Source organism: Phyllobates terribilis, unplaced genomic scaffold (assembly GCF_046119375.1).
Source record: "Phyllobates terribilis strain yellow unplaced genomic scaffold, ASM4611937v1 Scaffold_4__5_contigs__length_816908805, whole genome shotgun sequence".
NCBI lineage: Eukaryota > Metazoa > Chordata > Amphibia > Anura > Dendrobatidae > Phyllobates > Phyllobates terribilis.
This window is the reverse complement of record NW_027362764.1, coordinates 84,114,134-84,128,581: the sequence shown is the minus strand read 5'-3', so window position 1 is coordinate 84,128,581 and position 14,448 is coordinate 84,114,134. Positions and strand designations below refer to the sequence as shown.

The 14,448-nt window shown below is 43.2% G+C and overlaps 1 protein-coding gene across 1 annotated transcript in view; it reads left to right on the top strand.

The window, feature by feature from the left end:
• Positions 1-14,448, top strand: part of ODAD2 (outer dynein arm docking complex subunit 2) — a 195,767-nt gene that overhangs the window by 40,474 nt on the left and 140,845 nt on the right. Inside the window, exon 10 of the mRNA XM_073677585.1 lies at positions 7,143-7,290. Coding sequence (XP_073533686.1) covers positions 7,143-7,290 — 148 coding nt within the window. The remainder of the gene's footprint in view (positions 1-7,142; positions 7,291-14,448) is intronic.

Here is a 14,448-nt window from a genome sequence, read left to right as displayed (position 1 = left end):
TTTCTTCAACTCTACCCACAAGTGTTCAATTGGGTTGAGGTCTAGGGACTGTGGGGGCCAATCCAGCTCATCTACTTCATTGCCATTGAACCATTTCTTCGCCAATCTCAACATATTCTTCTGGTCATTGTCCTGCAGGAACACTATGTTGTCCTTTTCATACCCATAGTACTCGACTTTATGAAGTAATTCATTTTGTAGGATACTCGCATATAGCTCAGCATTGAGACCACCATCAATCCTGGTCAAGTACAACCCCATATCATCAGGCTTCCTCCATCGAACTTGACAGTTCCTTCAATTTCTTGATCTGTTAGCCCTTTTTCCCTTGTTGCTTCCAGACCCATTTTCACCCAACAGAGCCTAGTCTACTGCCTTTCATCTCATCTCTCCAAATCACCCTTTTCCAATCTTCTGTTGTTCACTTTTCATACTTTTTGCAAACTTGAACCAACACTTGAAGTCGAGGCTTCTTCACCTTTTTTTCGGGCCACCATTCCAGACTTGTGTAACGTGTGTCCCACGGTGCTTGCATGGATGTCTGTGATCTCACTATTACGAAGCATACGAGCCACATCCACTGCCATGTTTGTGATGAGCCGACTTGTCAATATTTCGCCTGGACGTCCACCTCTTGGCTTTTGAATGGATGGACGGACTTTATTTCGTATTCTTCCAACTATCATGTTACTCACATGATGCATTTTGGCAATTTTCTTGGCTGAGAGACCGCTATCGATGAGCTGGATGATGCTGTTTCTCTTTTCTGGGGAAATCTTCATGGCTGCTCCTCGATTCGATCCAGTGACCTTTCGCTTGGGAATCAACATAATAACACACTGAGCTATTACGGAATGTGAGAACAGGTTGTATATAGGAAGAAAAAAAATTTTCCACCACCAAAACCGTAACAATGCAGTGACATGACAAGATTCTGCATAACTAATCATATCCTAGATAGCTGCAAGTCAAATTTATGTATGAGATAGCCAAGATGATTGTCTATAAAATTATGGTAGTCTCACGTTGGAAGCATTAGGGGATGGTGAGATATGGAGCCTAAAAGTCAAAAGTTCATTCACTCTCAAAATTCTCAATTCACGGCTAAAATCTGTCTTCAGTGAAAACAGATTTTTCCATCACTAAGATAGGAGATGACAGTTGGTGCTCATGAAGTTCTATGGAGAACTATAACTGTTGTTTCAGGAGAACTTGCAGTAGAATATCTGTGTCTTCCTGTCACTTACTGTGTAGACAAAGACAAAGTTCAACACAAAGAGATGAGGGGAAGGAAGCCCAGACACTAAGGAAAGGGAATGGAGACCCCTAGGCTGATCTGATATCACCCTGTCTCCCCTACCATCCCTATATTGGTTCCTCACCAATCGCCGAACAGGAAACCTAACCTAGGCCCTGTAAAACCCTAGCTGCTAGTCCCTAAATTGGCACGGGGGGGGGGGGGGGGATGAGCACTGGTCAGTCCCCACTATACTAAAGACAAGAAGGGAGACAAATATGGGGGAAAAACTTAGCTTGAGCAGACTTCAGAGAGATTGCACCAACGTCCTCCAAAGCACCAGAGAGGAAGTACACACTGCAACTCCCAGCCTTCTCAAGGGAACATGTAAATATCACCGGCCCCTCCCTGCTGCAAAGTGAAACTATTTAAACACACAGGCCATGGTGTCAATCAGAGCAGGAGGGAGGTAGCCACTGGGTTCTAAAGTCAGAAGGATTTAAGAAGAAATCTGCAATGCCAAACTAAGATACCTTCTGCAGCCAACTGCAGAGCGACTGTCTGTCACATCTGACACACTTGTGTCACTTCCTCTCTCCATAAAATTTTATAAGCACCAACTGTCATCTCCTATCTCCGTAATGGGAATATATGTCTTCCTTGAATACAGGATTTTACCCATGAATTGAGAGTTACAGATTAGTCCAGAAGAAGCAGATTTCTTTGATACGATATAATACAAAGTTGCTGCTTTTTATGTATACTATTGATTTACAAAATATAAATTATAACCACAGTTACCAAGATCAGACCATTTAACCCCATTTGTGTAAAGGTACATTTTTTTTCCGTACATGCAGTTTTAAGAGCCATACAAATTGTTCTTGTTCAGATGTTCAAGTCATTTTTGTCTATTTCTTTTGTGATACATGGGGCTCCATTTTTATTTCACTGTTATATTCTCTCTTTTTTTCTTCTGTTTTTGGGTGATATCGGTAATAAAATAAGGCAAATAAATTTATTTACCCTTTAAAGAAAACATTCAGTTTCCCAATAAATGAGAATTGACCATCTGGATGTGATATTTCATAGGCGTTGGACATCGAGATCGACTTCACTTGTCCTGATGAACTGTAATACGTCTCGCGCTCAGGACCAGACAAAAAGAATTGTATGATCATTGCTGAAAGATTATCTTTGATTGATGTCAAGCAGAAGCAGATGTTAATAAATTGTACAGATAATGAGCGGCAGCCAGCGATTTTTGTTTAATTCCTACAAGCGGACTTCTCATTCCCTCTAATGTAAATTTGGAATTTTTTAAGATGGAAAAGATAGAAAAGGAGAAAACTGAAGCTTATTTTTTCTTTTATTTTCGAACAAAGATTCACTCTTGTACGCGAGGTAATACTAAACAGATGTCCTATCCGAGATGATACACCTCCCACACTAGGTATTCGGGTAATTATTTTTCTATCTAATTTCACCTTTAAAAGCTCAGAGATTTCTCTCAGATGTGAAAATCCAACGATGGAAATAATTGTTTATGGAAACTGAATCCTTACAAAAGCTGAATTTTTATTAGTTACTTCATTTACTTCGGAAAAAAAAAGACTTTAAAAACATTTTTGCTTTATTTCAAAGACTATATTTTTCAACCATTATGTTACTTGTTAGCATCTATAATACATTGTTGGGTGTCTTACAAGCAATAATGAGGTCATCTGTTCCTTATTTTCTCAAATTGAGTAATAAAATAATATTCAAACACCCACTGGATCCATAATGTGTCTCTAAATTCAGCCCTATAATTAATGGAGCTACTCAGCCGTTAATAATTGACTCCTTAGCCATGAATATTAGGTCGGTGGGTGTCCAGCTATAGGCACACGCTCCGGTCAGCTGTTTTAATCTTTCATTTTTATTTTTGCACTTTTGTTTCTTTTCTCTTCTTTTTCCAAGAGTCAAAACTTGTTTATTGTTCCGTCGACATATGAGGGCTTGTTTTTTTGTGGAACAAGTTGTAGTTTTGAACAACACCATTCTTTTACCATATATTATACTGGAAAGTGGGGAAAAAAGTCCAACTGTGATGAAACGGTGAAAAAAATGCAATTCCACCTTTTGTTTTTTTTGTGTTTCTCTTTACTCTGTTCATTATGCTGTAAAAATGACCAAGTCAGTACTATTATTGTGGTATGAAACCATAAATGTTTTTTTGAACTATTTTAGTGGCTGAGTATTATAAAGCAAATTTGGTTTGCGTCGCCATTTTCTGAGACCCACAACTTTTACTATCAATGGAACTGTGTGAGTGAGGGCTTATTCTTTGAAACTGTTGTTTTGGAATACATATATTTTGATTACTTTGTATTGCATTTTTTGGGCATGTGTCTGTAAGACATCATAGCATCTAGTCTTCATCCACTAGCTCAGAGACTATAGCATCTAGTCTTCACCCACTACCTCAGTGACAATAGCATCTAGCCTTTACCTATTAGCTCAAAGACTATGGCATATAGTCTTCACTTACTAGCTCAGAGACAATAGCATCTAGTCTTCACCCATTAGCTCAGAGAATATAGCATCTGGTCGTCACTCACTAGCTCAAAGACAATAGCATTAAGTCTTCACCCACTAGCTCAGAGATAATGGCATCTAGTCTTCACCCACTTGCTCAGAGGCAATGACATCTAGTCTTCACCCATTAGCTCAGAGACAATAGCATCTAGTTTTTGTAACATACCTGGCGGCGTCCTTGCATAGTGGTCCATCTCCCACTGTGCAAGAGCGCGCACTTGATTTCCAGTCCAGACTGCCTTCCATACGGTCTGCTCTGTTCTGCTCTGGCTGCTTAGGGCGACGCCCGCCGAACTTCCTGTTTCTTGTAGCTGCTGCAGACACACCCCTCTGCTCCGCCTTGCTCACCGCTCCGGCGGTTCTTGCCTGCTCTGCCTTGCTCACCGCTCCGGCGGTTCTTGCCTGCTCTGCCTTGCTCACCGCTCCGGCGGTTCTTGCCTGCTCTGCCTTGCTCACCGCTCCGGCGGTTTCCGCTCTGCTCTGCCTTGCTCACCGCTCCTGCGGTTTCCGCTCTGCTCTGCCTTGCTCACCGCTCCTGCGGTTTCCGCTCTGCTCTGCCTTGCTCACCGCTCCTGCGGTTTCCGCTCTGCTCTGCCTTGCTCACCGCTCCTGCGGTTTCCGCTCTGCTCTGCCTTGCTCACCGCTCCTGCGGTTTCCGCTCTGCTCTGCCTTGCTCACCGCTCCTGCGGTTTCCGCTCTGCTCTGCCTTGCTCACCGCTCCTGTGGTTTCCGCTCTGCTCTGCCTTGCTCACCGCTCCTGCGGTTTCCGCTCTGCTCTGCCTTGCTCACCGCTCCTGCGGTTTCCGCTCTGCTCTGCCTTGCTCACCGCTCCTGCGGTTTCCGCTCTGCTCTGCCTTGCTCACCGCTCCTGCGGTTTCCGCTCTGCTCTGCCTCGCTCACCGCTCCTGCTGTTTCCGCTCTGCTCTGCCTCGCTCACCGCTCCTGTGGTTTCCGCTCTGCTCTGCCTCGCTCACCGCTCCTGCGGTTTCCGCTCTGCTCTGCCTCGCTCACCGCTCCTGCGGTTTCCACTCTGCTCTGCCTCGCTCACCGCTTTTGCGGTTTCCGCTCTGCTCTGCCTTGCTCACCGCTCCTGTGGTTTCCGCTCTGCTCTGCCTTGCTCACCGCTCCTGCGGTTTCCGCTCTGCTCTGCCTTGCTCACCGCTCCTGCGGTTTCTGCTCTGCTCTGCCTTGCTCACCGCTTCTGCGTTTTCCGCTCTGCTCTGCCTTGCTCACCGCTCCTGCGGTTTCCGCTCTGCTCTGCCTTGCTCACCGCTCCGGCAGTCTCGCTCTGCTCTGACCCTTTGCTCGCTGCTCCGGCAGTCTCGCTCTGCTCTGGCCCTTTGCTTACTGCTCCGGCAGTCTCGCTCTGCTCTGACCCTTTACTCACTGCTCCGGCAGTCTCGCTCTGCTCTGACCCTTTGCTCACTGCTCCGGCAGTCTTGTCCTGCTCCACTCTTGCTCTCCGCTCCAGGCGGCCTCGTCCTGCTCTACTCTCGCTCACTGCTCGAGGCGGTCTCGTCTTGCTCTGCTCTTGCTCGCCGCTCTGGGCGGCCTCACTCTGCTGTGTTTGTCCACCGCATCTGCGGTTCTGTTCCTGAGCCCCAGTCTGTACTGGGTCCTATCCACTCTGTGCTCCAACCTGCCAGTACCTCCTTGCCTGCATACCAGTCGTGCTTATCAGCATCCTCCTGCCTGCATACCGGCCGTACCTGCCAGCGTCCACCTGTCTGCATACCAGCCGTGTCTGCCTATACCCACCAGTCGGTGTGCCAGCCTAACCTGCCTGTTCCTGTATTCCTCGGTGTGGGTCAACAGCCGTGTCCGGAGTCTGACCTGGAGTAGACCTTGGTCCCTCTGCTCGGTTCCTCCCTGGTGCACTGGCGTCGTATGCCGTCGTGCGACCTTGGTCGGATCGAGCGGATACTTAGTTATGCCCCTCCAGGCACTCTCCGGTTCATGGCACAGTGGAACCACTAAACACGCACACGCCAGTCAGTCCGGGCATGTGCATTACAGTTTTCACCCACTATCTCAGACAATAGCATCTAGTCTTCACCTACTAACTGAGAGACAATAACATTTAGTCGTCACTCACTAGGTTAGAGACAATGGCATCTAGTCTTCACCCACTAGCTCAGAGACAATAGAATCTAGTCTTCACCCAGTACCTCAGAGACAATGGCATCTAGTCTTCATCCACTATCTTAGAGACAATATCATCTAGTCTTCACCCACTAGCTCAGACACAATAGCATCTAGTCTTCGCCCACTAGCTCAGAGACAACAGACAGTGAAAGAAGATCACTCACACTTCTGATTTTTTTTTCCATGTATGGTCCTAGTGTCATCCGTTTTTCTAAAAAAAAAATAAAATAAGAGAATGTTTCTCCGTTCTGACAATCCGTGAAAATCAGACCGCACTCAGATGAAGGTCCGATTTTTTCACAGACCCTTTGAGTTGTATTGCCGATTTTGATCAGATTCTTGGATTAAAATCGAATATGTCTCCTCAATTTTCCCCAGACCTCTTGGTCCACAAAAAATTACAGTCATGTGACTAACCCCATAGACTATCACAGGTATGAGTGGTATCCGTGAAAAGCACGGATAGTATTCATATGGGAAAATTGGATGTGTGAATGAACCCTTAGTGATAGAGCTTACAGAGGGGAAAAACTGATGAAAATGCAGTATATGTGTCATATAAAGGCCAGATATAGTGTTATTCCTCATGTACACCCATGACAAATCACAACTGGTACGCCATCAGAAAGTGTGTGTGCACTGAACCGTACAGCTCATGTACAGAAATACAAATATTATGGCACAAGAACCATTCACGCCAATGACTAATTTTTCAAATCTGGAACACATTTTTGATATTTCTGCCCTGTCCTGGCATTTTTTAGCCATGATCACCCTTTAGAATAATAAAACATAATGCCTATGATGCTTTAGTAAGTCATCTGTCCTAAAATTCATGTGAAGAACTCGTAGAAGACACATTTTGCACAGCTACATCTGTCTCTGTTTTTAGGACGTGCGGGGGCCTCTCTCATTCATGATGAATATACTTATTATCTTGACACCAGACTAATCACTTGACTTTTTCCTCCCCTAAATGCTTATGTCTAGTCAAGTGCGCTGATACAACACGACACGACGACGTTTCTTTTACTTCCACGTAAATCGTCCCAGCAGAATATTTTTGGAGAGTCCATAGCATGATTTAGAAAATAATTTTCCCAGAGTCTTTTCAGCTACGTGTTATAATATACTGTACATTTTCTTCTTGATATTTATTTTTGTTTCCTTTTATTAACAGTAAAACTCCTGGAACAAAATCTGAAGAATTTAGTGAAAGTTCCACCGAGAGTGAAGACGACGAGGAGCAGCCGGAGCGACGTCAGGAGGGTAACACCGATCTGCCCTCGGAGTATTGGCAGATACAGAAATTGGTCAAATTTTTAAAGGTAAGTATAGAATATTGAAGTTGTGTCCAGCATTATGCAAAAAAAATCCATGGATTTCAATGAATACTTTGTAATAAACTATGTTTCTTGTAATGCACCAGTGTTGTCCAGGGTTGTCTGCTTTATCCATAAGGTGGATCTAATGGGGATTTCCCATGCTAAAAATGTGCAGCAACTCAAGTAATGGAGTTTTCAAAACTTATATTAGGTGCTTTATTCTAGTGCGTGAAGGCAATACAACCCCTGGCAAAAATTATGGAATCACCGGGCGCGAAGGATGTTCATTCAGTAGATTAATGTTGTTGAAAAAAAGCAGATCACAGACATGGCACAAAACTAAAGTCATTTCAAATGGCAACTTTATGGCTTTAAGAAGCACTAAAAGAAATCAAGAAAAAAAATGTGGTACTCAGTAAGGGTAATTTTTTTCAGACCAAGCAGAGGGAAAAAATTATGGAATCACTCAATTCTGAGGAAAAAATTATGGAATCACCCTGTAAATTTTCATTTCCAAAACTAACACCTGCATCAAATTAGATCTGCTCGTTAGTCTGCATCTAAAAAGGAATGATCACACCTTGGAGGGCTAAGTGGACTGACATGAATCATGGCTCCAGCATGAGAGATGTCAATTGAAACAAAGGAGAGGATTATCAAACTCTTAAAAGAAGGTAAATCATCACGCAATGTTGCAAAAGATGTTGGTTCTTCCCAGTCAGCTGTGTCTAAAATCTGGACCAAATACAAACAACATGGGAAGGTTGTTAAAGGCAAACATACTGGTAGACCAAGGAAGACATCAAATCGTCAAGACCGGAAACTGTGTCTCCAAAACAGGAAATGCACAACAAAACAAATGAGGAACAAATGGGAGGAAACTGGAGTCAATGTCTGTGGCCGAACTGTAAGAAACCGCCTAAAGGAAATGGGATTACATACAGAAAAGCTAAACAAAAGCCATCATTAACACCTAAACAGAAAAAAACAAGGTTACAATGGGCTAAGGAAAGGCAATTGTGGACTGTGGATGACTGGATGAAAGTCATATTCAGAGATGAATCGCGAATCGGCATTGGGCAAGGTGATGATGCTGGAACTTTAGTTTGGTGCCGTTCCAATGAGATTTATAAAGATGACTGTATGAAGAGAACATGCAAATTTCCACAGTGATTGATGATATGGGGCTGCATGTCAGGTAAAGGCACTGGGGAGATGGCTCTCATTACATCTTCAATAAATGCCCAAGTTTACATTGATATTTTGGATAGTTTTCTTATCCCATCAATTGAAAGGATGTTTGGGGATGTTGACATCATTTTTCAAGATGATAATGCATCTTGCCATAGAGCAAAAACTGTGAAAAAATTCCTTGAAAGAAGACACACAAGGTCAATGTCATGGCCTGCAAATAGTCCAGATCTCAATCCAATTGAAAATCTTTGGTGGAAGTTGAAGAAAATGGTCCATGACAAGGCTCCAACCTGCAAAGCTGATCTGGCAACAGCAATCAGAGAAAGTTGGAGCCAGATTGATGAAGAGTACTGTTTGTCACTCATTAAGTCCATGCCTCAGAGACTGCAAGCTGTTATTAAAGCCAAAGGTTGTGCAACAAAATACTAGTGATGTATTGGAGTGTTCTTTTGTGTGTTTGTTTTTCATGATTCCATGATTTTTTCCTCAGAATTGAATGATTCCATAATTTTTTCCCTCTGCTTGGTCTGAAAAAAATTACCCTTACTGAGTACCACATTTTTTATCATGATTTCTTTTAGTGTTTCTTAAAGCCGTAAAGTTGCCATTTGAAATTACTTTAGTTTTGTGCCATGTCTGTGATCTGCTTTTTTTCAACAACATTAAACAACTGAATGAACATCCTCCGAGCCTGGTGATTCCATAATTTTTGCCAGGAGTTGTAGATATTGCTGAGGATTTTGCCTTTGCCGTGCAAAGGATATAATCTCTCAAATCTGCACTGCATATCAATCTGCACAAGTATATTGCAAAATCTTGCTGAAAATTTTTGTTGAGGATTCTCTAAATATTTTTCTGTCCACTGGTGATCAGAGCCTTTGACAACCTCCTCACTCATGGAGGTGATAAACAGGGGTACCCCTTTACTAGCCAGTGTTGTAAGGCAATAAAATGATTATCTTACCTTCTTTAGGACCTACAGTACAGACCAAAAGTTTGGACACACCTTATCATTTAAAGATTTTTCTGTATTTTCATGACTATGAAAATTGTACATTCACACTGAAGGCATCAAAACTATGAATTAACACATGTGGAATTATATACTTAACAAAAAAGTGTGAAACAACTGAAAATATGTCTTATATTCTAGGTTCTTCAAAGTAGCCACCTTTTGCTTTGATGACTGCTTTGCACACTCTTGGCATTCTCTTGATGAGCTTCAAGAGGTAGTCACCGGAAATGGTCTTCCAACAATCTTGAAGGAGTTCCCAGAGATGCTTAGCACTTGTTGGCCCTTTTGCCTTCACTCTGCGGTCCAGCTCACCCTAAACCATCTCGATTGGGTTCAGGTCTGGTGACTGTGGAGGCCAGGTCATCTGGCGTAGCACCCCATCACTCTCCTTCTTGGTCAAATAGCCCTTACACAGCCTGGAGGTGTGTTTGGGGTCATTGTCCTGTTGAAAAATAAATGATGGTCCAACTAAACGCAAACCGGATGGAATAGCATGCCACTGCAAGATGCTGTGATAGCCATACTGGTTCAATATGCCTTCAATTTTGAATAAATCCCCAACAGTATCACCAGCAAAGCACCCCCACACCATCACACCTCCTCCTCCATGCATCACGGTGGGAACCAGGCATGTAGAGTCCATCCGTTCACCTTTTCTGCGTCGCACAAAGACACGGTGGTTGGAACCAAAGATCTCAAATTTGGACTCATCAGACCAAAGCACAGATTTCCACTGGTCTAATGTCCTTTCCTTTTGTTCTTTAGCCCAAATAAGTCTCTTCTGCTTGTTGTCTGTCCTTAGCAGTGGTTTCTTAGCAGCTATTTTACCATGACGGCCTGCTGCACAAAGTCTCCTCTTAACAGTTGTTGTAGAGATGTGTCTGCTGCTAGAACTCTGTGTGGCATTGACCTGGTCTCTAATCTGAGCTGCTGTTAACCTGCGATTTCTGAGGCTGGTGACTTGGATAAACTTATCCTCAGAAGCAGAGTTGACTCTTGGTCTTCCTTTCCTGGGGCGGTCCTCATGTGAGCCAGTTTCTTTGTAGCGCTTGATGGTTTTTGCAACTGCACTTGGGGACACTTTCAAAGTTTGCCCAATTTTTTGCACTGACTGACCTTCATTTCTTAAAGTAATGATGGCCACTTGTTTTTCTTTACTTAGCTGCTTTTTTCTTGCCATAATACAAATTCTAACAGTCTATTCAGTAGGACTATCAGCTGTGTATCCACCAGACTTCTGCACAACACAACTGATGGTCCCAACCCCATTTATAAGGCAAGAAATCCCACTTATTAAACCCGACAGGGCACACCTGTGAAGGGAAAACCATTTCCGGTGACTACCTCTTGAAGCTCATCAAGAGAATGCCAAGAGTGTGCAAAGCAGTCATCAAAGCAAAAGGTGGCTACTTTGAAGAACCTAGAATATAAGACATATTTTCAGTTGTTTCACACTTTTTTGTTAAGTATATAATTCCACATGTGTTAATTCATAGTTTTGATGCCTTCAGTGTGAATGTACAATTTTCATAGTCATGAAAATACAGAAAAATCTTTAAATGAGAAGGTGTGTCCAAACTTTTGGTCTGTACTGTATATCAATCATAAATTACACAAAAGGCCTCTGGATTGTAATGGTCAATGTGTGACTTGTAAAAAAATAATATGAATAAAGTCTTATTTATTTGCTTGCCCGATATGTCAGTGTCAGGCTGCTGGCTGCGACGTATAGCTGACATTTTCCTCTAACAGCAGCAAGTTTGTTCAACCATTTAGATGACGCTGTTTGTCACTGACAGCTGCATTTAGAAAGTTCCTTTGCCGATTCCTGCTTGTTATGCTGCCCATCCCCACCAATCCCCCTGCAACACACGCAAGTGAAGGCTGTATATATATATATATATATATACAGTGCCTACAAGTAGTATTCAACCCCCTGCAGATTTAGCTGGTTGACACATGCGGAATTAACTTGGCATTGTGACATGTGTACTGTAGATCAGCCTGGAAGTGGGAAATGCACTGCAGCAAATTTTGTTTTTGGTTTTTTTTTTTTTTTTTTTTTAAAACGTTAAAAGTTAATTCAGAGTGTCATTTATTATTCAACCCCTCAAACCACAAGAATTCTGTTTGGTCCCCCTAAAGTATTAAGAAGTAGTTCAGGCACCAAGAATAATGAGCTTCACATGTGTGGATTAAAGATCTCTTTTGCCAGCCTTTTCTGACTATTTAAGACCCTCCCCAAACTTGTGAACAGCACTCAGACATGGTCAACATGGGAAAGACAAAGGAGCATTCCAAGGCCATCAGAGACAATATCGTGGAGGGTCACAAGGCTGGCAAGGGGTACAAAACCCTTTCCAAGGAGTTGGGCCTACCTGTCTCCACTGTTGGGAGCATCATCCGTAAGTGGAAGGCTTATGGAACTACTGTTAGCCTTCCACGGCCAGGACAGCCTTTGAAAGTGTCCTCCCGTGCCGAGGCCAGGCTTGTCCGAAGAGTCAAGGCTAACCCAAGGACAACAAGGAAGGAGCTCCGGGAAGATCTCATGGCAGTGGGGACATTGGTTTCAGTCAATACTATAAGTAACGTACTCCACCGCAATGGTCTCCGTTCCAGACGAGCCCGTAAGGTACCTTTACTTTCAAAGCATCATGTCAAGGCTCGTCTACAGTTTGCTCATGATCACTTGGAGGACTTTGAGACAGACTGGTTCAAGGTTCTATGGTCTGATGAGACCAAGATCGAGATCTTTGGTGCCAACCACACACGTGACGTTTGGAGACTGGATGGCACTGCATACGACCCCAAGAATACCATCCCTACAGTCAAGCATGGTGGTGGCAGCATCATGCTGTGGGGCTGTTTCTCTGCCAAGGGGCCGGGCCATCTGGTCCGCATCCATGGGAAGATGGATAGCACGGCCTACCTGGAGATTTTGGCTAAGAACCTCCGCTCCTCCATCAAGGATCTTAAGATGGGTCGTAATTTCATCTTCCAACAAGACAACGACCCAAAGCACACAGCCAAGAAAACCAAGGCCTGGTTCAAGAGGGAAAAAGTCAAGGTGTTGGAGTGGCCTAGTCAGTCTCCTGACCTTAACCCAATTGAAAACTTGTGGAAGGAGCTCAAGAATAAAGTCCACATGAGACACCCAAAGAACCTAGATAACTTGGAGAAGATCTGCATGGAGGAGTGGGCCAAGATAACTCCACAGACCTGTGCCGGCCTGATCAGGTCTTATAAAAGACGATTATTAGCTGTAATTGCAAACAAGGGTTATTCCACAAAATATTAAACATAGGGGTTGAATAATAATTGACCCACACTTTTATGTTTAAAATTTAATAAAATTCAACTGAGCAACATAACTTTTTGGTTTGTAAGATTTATGCTTCTGTTCATAAAACCTACTCTCGTTTGCAGTTTGAAGGCTCTAACTTATTTGCATCTTATCAAACCAGCTAAATCTGCAGGGGGTTGAATACTACTTGTAGGCACTGGATATACATATATATACAATAAAAAAATAACGCCCCATTCAGATGTATGTGTTGTATCCGTTTTTTCACGGATACAGCACATACCCATTATAATATATAGTATTATTCACATGTCTGCAAGTCCGTGCAAACATCATGGAGACATGTCAGTTTTTTTCCGGTATCACGAATAAAAAGAGGCAATACAAGTCTATGGTTTCGTGAAAAACATGTACAGCACATGGATGTCATTTGTGTGTTGTATTTCACTTTGCAAAGGATAGGAGAAACTTTGTTATACTGATGATTCACTAATGGTAAATGGCGAGACATGGATTACACACTGATCCAAAACACTGATGCCACTTGTACCATTTATTTGAGGCCTAAATGAAAGTTTGAATCCCCACCTTTTTCCAAATTCAAAACTAAAGAAATAAAAAATACCACATCCTAGATATCACTGAATTAAATATTCCAGTTGCAAATCTTTATTCATTACATAGTGGTATGCGTTGAGAACCATAAAACATAAAAATGATCAATATAAATCAAAATTAATATCCCATGGGGGTTTGAATTTGGAATGATACTCAAAATCAAAGTGGAAAATCAAATTACAGGCTGAGCCAACTTCAGTGGAAATGCCTCAAGACAAGGAAAAGATGCTCAGTATTGTGTGTGGCCTCCTTTTGCCTATATGGCCTCCCTACAATGCCTGGGCATGCTCCTGATGAGGCGGCAGATATTCTCCTGAGGAATCTTCTCCCAGACCTGTATTAAAGCATCAGTAAACTCCTGGACAGTCTGTGATGCAACGTGGCTTTGGTGTCACGCCAGGTGTGAGTGCAACACAGAGAGCCACGCCAGGGAAAGGGGGAAGAGGTGACCTCCTAATTTGGACTAGCGTCACCCTGTCTCCCCTAACTTCCCTATACAGCCTCCGCAGCTGTCGCCGATCACGTGCCTCTCCCTACTATCCCTGGCGTAAGGCTATATCTGGGGGTGGAAGGAGATGAGCACTAGTCAACCTCCGCTAGCACTCTAAAGACAAAAGGGGAAGACAACACAGGGGAATAACAACTTAGCTTTAGAGGAACTCCAACAGGGCACAAGGCCTCAAGACCCCAGAGAGGACTTGATGCTGCTTCAGCCAAGTTCCAAGTAGAAATGATTATAACTGGCGACACCCACCTAGACACACCAGGTATACAGGGTGGTCCAAAAGTAGGTGGACAGAAAGTGTAATAAGATTATGAAGGGGGAGATTTATCAAACATGGTGTAAAGTGAAACTGGCTCAGTTGCCCTTAGCAACCAATCAGATTCCACTTTTCATTCCTCACAGACTCTTTGGAAAATGAAAGGTGGAATCTGATTGGTTGCTAAGGGCAACTGAGCTAGTTTCACAGATCTAGTTTTCACAGATAGATCTCCCCAAAATCTGTTTTCTTTTCAGATAATTCAGATA